The sequence below is a fragment of the Chiloscyllium plagiosum genome, chromosome 36 (assembly GCF_004010195.1).
Source record: "Chiloscyllium plagiosum isolate BGI_BamShark_2017 chromosome 36, ASM401019v2, whole genome shotgun sequence".
NCBI classification, from domain to species: domain Eukaryota; kingdom Metazoa; phylum Chordata; class Chondrichthyes; order Orectolobiformes; family Hemiscylliidae; genus Chiloscyllium; species Chiloscyllium plagiosum.
The window spans coordinates 1,784,528-1,790,111 of record NC_057745.1 but is presented as its reverse complement, the minus strand read 5'-3'; the positions used below and the strand labels follow the sequence as shown (position 1 = coordinate 1,790,111).

General features: G+C 44.3%; 1 protein-coding gene across 2 annotated transcripts in view; it reads left to right on the top strand.

Moving 5' to 3' along the window:
• LOC122540889 (A disintegrin and metalloproteinase with thrombospondin motifs 7-like) overlaps positions 1-5,584 on the top strand; it is a 184,685-nt gene that overhangs the window by 141,988 nt on the left and 37,113 nt on the right. For both annotated transcript variants that reach the window (XM_043677125.1, XM_043677127.1), the window contains one exon: positions 158-317. In XM_043677125.1, coding sequence (XP_043533060.1) covers positions 158-317 — 160 coding nt within the window. The remainder of the gene's footprint in view (positions 1-157; positions 318-5,584) is intronic.

The following is a 5,584-nucleotide window of genomic DNA, read 5'->3' as shown; positions in this document are numbered from 1 at the left end:
CTTACCTGGGACCCCCCCTGTAAATACTGACACTCTCCCCACGGAGACCCCCTGTAAACATTGCCACAATCGCCCTGGGTTTGGCCTGATTAAATAATTGGAAGTTTGCACTGAGTTGCCTTATCCCATATTGTTGTTGCTGTTGTGATTTAAATAGTGCACAGTCCGCTGTGGTGGAGGGATACAGCGTCGTCTGGTGAAGTGTGTAAACACGGTGACAGGAGAGGCAGAGGAAGACAGCAGCCGCTGTGACCACGAGCCCTGGCCTGAGAACACCCAGAAGTGTAACGTGCAGGAGTGTGACACCAGTGATCAGAGTGAGTCTTTACGGAGAGTGGAAAGCACCTGAGTATCTGTCACACTTTTCCAAACCTGAACACCGCCAAAGCACCTTTCACCCAATGTAGCATGTAGGTAGAGTTAGGGAATACTATTGCTAGTTTCTTCATAACAAGCTCGTACAAGTAGGAATGAGAGAAAGGAGCATCTCATTTGTTTCTAGTGATATTAGAGATTAACCCAGGACACCAGGGAGTATTCCCCTTCTCCTCTTTGAGTGAGCGCGGTTAGTTTCTTCCTATCCAGCTGAGAGGACAGACAGTGCCTCTGTCAATAATGTCTCATTGAAAAGGTGATAGCTTTGACAGTGCTGCACTCTCTCAGTACTGTGCTGGCATTATCAGCCTCTATTATGTGCTCAATTGTTTCAACCAGGGATCACTCAGACAAGGGCTTATAAAATGAAATATGACCAAAATCAGTAATGTAAGTACCTCATAGCTCAGTGAACCTTACTTTTGTCAAACCAGGTAACAGGGAGGCGATGTTCTAGTGGGATTATTGCTTGATTGTTACCCCAGAAACCCACGCAATGTCCTGGTGGCCTGGATTTGAATCCCACCATGGCAGATTATGGCATTTAAATTCAGTACAAAATCTGGAATTAAGGACCTAATGTAACTATGAAACCACTGCCAATTGTTGGAAACACCCAGCTGGTTACTAATGCCCTTTGGGGAAGGAAAGTGGAGTCTATGACAGAGACAAACTGCAATATGTAGACAATGTGTCACAGAGATATATACAAGTGGACAACTCTGTATGTAGTTGGAGAGACTGGGGCCTTGGATGGAGGTGTGAGGGTAGCTCTGTATGCAGGCCTGGGACAACAAGGATGAGGCTGTATCAAACCTCATTTAATTCACCCTCCTTCCAAATCCATGGCCATTTTCATCGAGAAGGACAAGGGCAGCGGGTACATGGGAACACCACCCCCTGCAAGTTCCCCTCCCAGTAACTCACCATCCGACTTGGAAATATATCGCCATTTCTTCAAAGTCACTGGGTCAGAATCCTGGAATTCCCTCCCTAAGGACATTGTGGGTCAACCCACAGCAGCAGTCCAAGAGAGCAGCTCACCATCACCTGCACATAACACTTCAGGTTTGGCCTCACAAGAGCCCTGAACAATTCTTTCACAATTCATTCACAGGATGTGATGTCACTGACTAGGCCAGCATGTATTCTCCATCCCTAATTGCCCAGAGGGCAGTTAACAGGTGACCACATGACTGTGGGTCTGGAGTCACTGTAACACAGACTGGGTAAGGACAGCAGATTTCCTTCCCTAAAAAATTAGTTGAATCAGATGGGATCTTCTCCAGCAATCAGCAATGGTTTCATCGTCATCATTACACTCTTAAATCCTGATTTTTATTGAATTGAGATTCATCTGCCATGGTGGGATTTTAACCAAGGTCTGGGTTTCTGGATTAACAGTCTAGCGATCATACCCCTCAGCCATTGCCTCCCCAAATTGCAGCAAGGCTTCCCTGCTCCTGTACTCACATCCCCTCACTTCGAAGGCCAGCAGACCATTTCCCTTCGTCATCGCCTGCTGAGCCTGTGTGTAACTGGTGAAACAAGGACACCCAGATCTTGTTGTACCTCTCCCTTTCCCAATCTATTGCCATTCAGATAATAATCTGCCTTCCTGTTTATGCTGACAAAGTGGCTAACCTCGTATTTTTCCACATTATCCTTCATCTGCCATATAGTTACCCACCCACTAAGCCTGTACAAATCACATTGAAATATCTCTGCATCGTCCTCACAGCTCACCCTCCCGCCCAGCTTTGTGTCATCTGCAAATTTAAATGAAAATCTCTTAACAGCAGGAACAAATGCCTGGATTTAAAATGGAGATTGAATGAGATTTGCATCCCCCAGTCAAATAATTTCAGGGCTTACTTTGCTTGGAAATTAAATTTGAGTTCCTACATAAACCCACAGTACTGTTCAAATGTTTATTAATTGCCATGAGTTAGAATGTTGGTTATTCTGTGCTTTCAACACCTAGCAACTGTGGCTTCAGGCTGGGCAAAATTATTCTAAACTATAACTGACAACTGATTGATTAATTTTTGCGATTTAAAATCTGACTGCAAAGATCTCTGAGGTGCTTGTGGTCAACCAAGCGTTGTAGCTGGTCTTGTCACATCGAGTGCTTGGAGTGTAAATGACAGGATAGCTTCAGACCCCCAGGACACTGTAATGGAGAGCTGACATTACTGAGTACTTGCCCTGCAGCTGGTAAACATCACGTTACTGTACCAATTGTAAATTCAGATTGTGAAGTTATAGAAACAGGAAAGATTCTGGGTAGTTTTGCAAACAATTGTCTTTCCCATTAGTTTGGTTTCAAGGCAAAAATAAGGAGGAGGTCTTCTAAGGAAACTGTGTGCTTTAACCAGAACTGTTTAAGTGTTGGTGGTTAGTATTTTATCACAGGCATTTCATTTCAGATCTCCATTGGCAGTGTACTGAGTTCCACTTGGAAAATCTGCACTGAGGTTTAGTGAGCTCTCAATGTTTCTACTGACATGCGATCAGCACTCTCTTCATGATTACTTTATTATTTAGTTGTAATTTTCCAAAACTTTCATCATTGTTAATTAGTACAATTAATCACAGACCCAGAGACTTTCATTACAAGTTAACTTTGTAAATTTTACAAGCTGATCCACGCACATACACACACAGGTCTCTTTTGGTATTTCTTAGAACGCGGGGGTCAGAATTGTCAAGATAATGCTTGAAGTTTGTAAATAATTATTTAAATTGGAATTACATAAACAAGCTGTTGTCTGTCCCTTGAAAACCAGCCATGTCCATATCTAATCCCAGAGGACGCTCTTGCTCACGCAGTCAATTATAAATCAGACTGAGGAGCATCGATTAAAGGATTGAGTCAACGCAGCCTACAAGACAATGGGAGTTTTTGTGTGAGTAAAGCATTCAAAGCCAATGCAAATATCGCAGTTTGGTCACCTGACTTTCCTGTTGCTGATTGCTACGAAGAATTATTTCAATTTACTTATGACGGAGCAACTAGGATCAGCAGAAGACAGCAGAGATCAGTGTGACAGGTCAACAAACTCTGTACATCCAGAATGAAACAGTACAGCTGGAGCCTTGGACAGATAACAGCGAGAGAAAGGGGGTGGTGAGAGTTGGTGCAATCACTCAGTTTCACCAGACTAGCTGGTAAATACAAGCATTTATATCGATACAGAGGCAGAAGAGTTCTTGAGGGGATTTAGTTAAAATTTATAAAATCATCAAAGGTTTAGATAGAGTAAATCACAAGGAACTCCTTCCATTAGATGAAGAATTAATAACCAGAGGACAGAGACTGCAAGAGTTTGGCAGAGGCAGCACGTGAAACAGGATGTGGAATGCACTGCCTGGGAGAAGGATGGATTCAGATTCAATATTACATTCCAAAGGGAATTGGAGAAATATGTGAAAGTGAAGATTTCATAAATATAGGAAAGAGCAGCAGATGGAATGACCCAGAATGATCTTTGAAAGAAGCAGTGCAGAATTGATGGGCTGAGCAGCCTTCTGTGCTGCATGATCTAGGGGATAGCAACTTTCCTGGCCTCAAGTCAACCTAAAGCACACTCCAGCCAATGAATCAGCAATGAAATGAAACACCAGTGGGGCAATGCATCTTTCAGTCACCCCCCATTTCCTGAGACAATGGTTTGTGCCGTGGTGTTCATCTCTGTATTAGCTATTGCCTGGTGTGCTCAGGAGCCACAGTCTGACCCAGCCAATCCTGCCACAGATACTGCAGAGGAAGGCAGTGGGACTGAGGAAGTGCACAATTCACTGGCCTCTATCCTCTCTCAAGATAAATACCAGAGGTCAGGATGCTGGTTAGACAGAGTCCTGTCATATACTTCACGACTCAAGAGTTTTATTTCAGCTCACACAGCACATTCTCCATTCCTGTCGATTACTTGTTCTCCTTTTATCGTCCTATTCAGGGTCTTTCCTCTGGAGCATCTGGGACTTGAACCCGGGTCTTTGGGCCCAGTGGCAGGAAGTTTAGAGGGGAGTTGAGGGAAGATTTTTTTTTCACCCAGAACGTGGTGGGAATCTGGGATGCTGTGTTTGGGAGGATCGGTGAGGCAGGAACCTCACAACCTTTAAACTGTACTTGGCTGAGCTCTTGAAATGTGATAACATTCAAGGCTGTGGGCCCACTGTGGGAACGTGGGACTAGTGTAGAATTTGCATAGTTTTGGCAGAACAGACTTGATGGGCGAAAGGGCCTCTTTTGTCTTGTATAGTTCTATGATTACCACTGCACAACAGGAGCCTTGGTCTCCTTATGTATACCCAAAGTCCAGTCCTCACTCAATGATCACGAACATATGACCATCACTTGTTTCCTATTTCCATTCAGTCATTGGTTTCCATGTTAAACCCTACTTCGTAATAACATTCTCAACCACCAGAGCTTTCTGTTTCTACTGACCTCTTCCAATGCCTCACAAGACAGCTTCAAGATGTCATGATCATCAGTGACTGTCTCCCAGTTGTTAGGGAATGAGCTGCCAGAGGAAGTGGTGGAGGTTGGTACAATTGCAACATTTAAAAGATATCTGGATGGGTATATGAACTGGCTCAAAGGTAGAAGACAGAGACAATAGACAATAGGTGCAGGAGTAGGCCATTCTGCCCTTCGAGCCTGCACCACCATTCAATATAATCATGGCTGATCATCCTTAATCAGTATCCTGTTCCTGTCTTATCTCCATAACCCTTGATTCCACTATCCTTGAGAGCTCTATCCAACTCTTTCTTAAATGAATCCAGAGACTGGGCCTCCACTGCCCTCTGGGGCAGAGCATTCCACACAGCCACCACTCTCTGGGTGAAGACATTTCTCCTCATCTCTGTCCTAAATGCTCTACCCCATATTTTTAAGCTGTATCCTCTGGTTCGGCACTCACCCATCAGCGGAAACATGTTTCCTGCCTCCAGAGTGTCCAATCCTTTAATAATCTTATATGTCTCAATCAGACCCCCTCTCAGTCTTCTAAACTCAAGGGAAGACAAGCCCAGTCACTCCAGTCTTTCAGCGTAAGGTAGTCCTGCCATTCCAGGAATTGACCTCATGAACCTATGCTGCACTCCCCCAATAGCCAGAATGTCTTTCCTCAAATTTGGAGACCAGAACTGCACACAATACTCCAGGTGTGGTCTCACCAGGGCCCTGTATGGCTGCAGA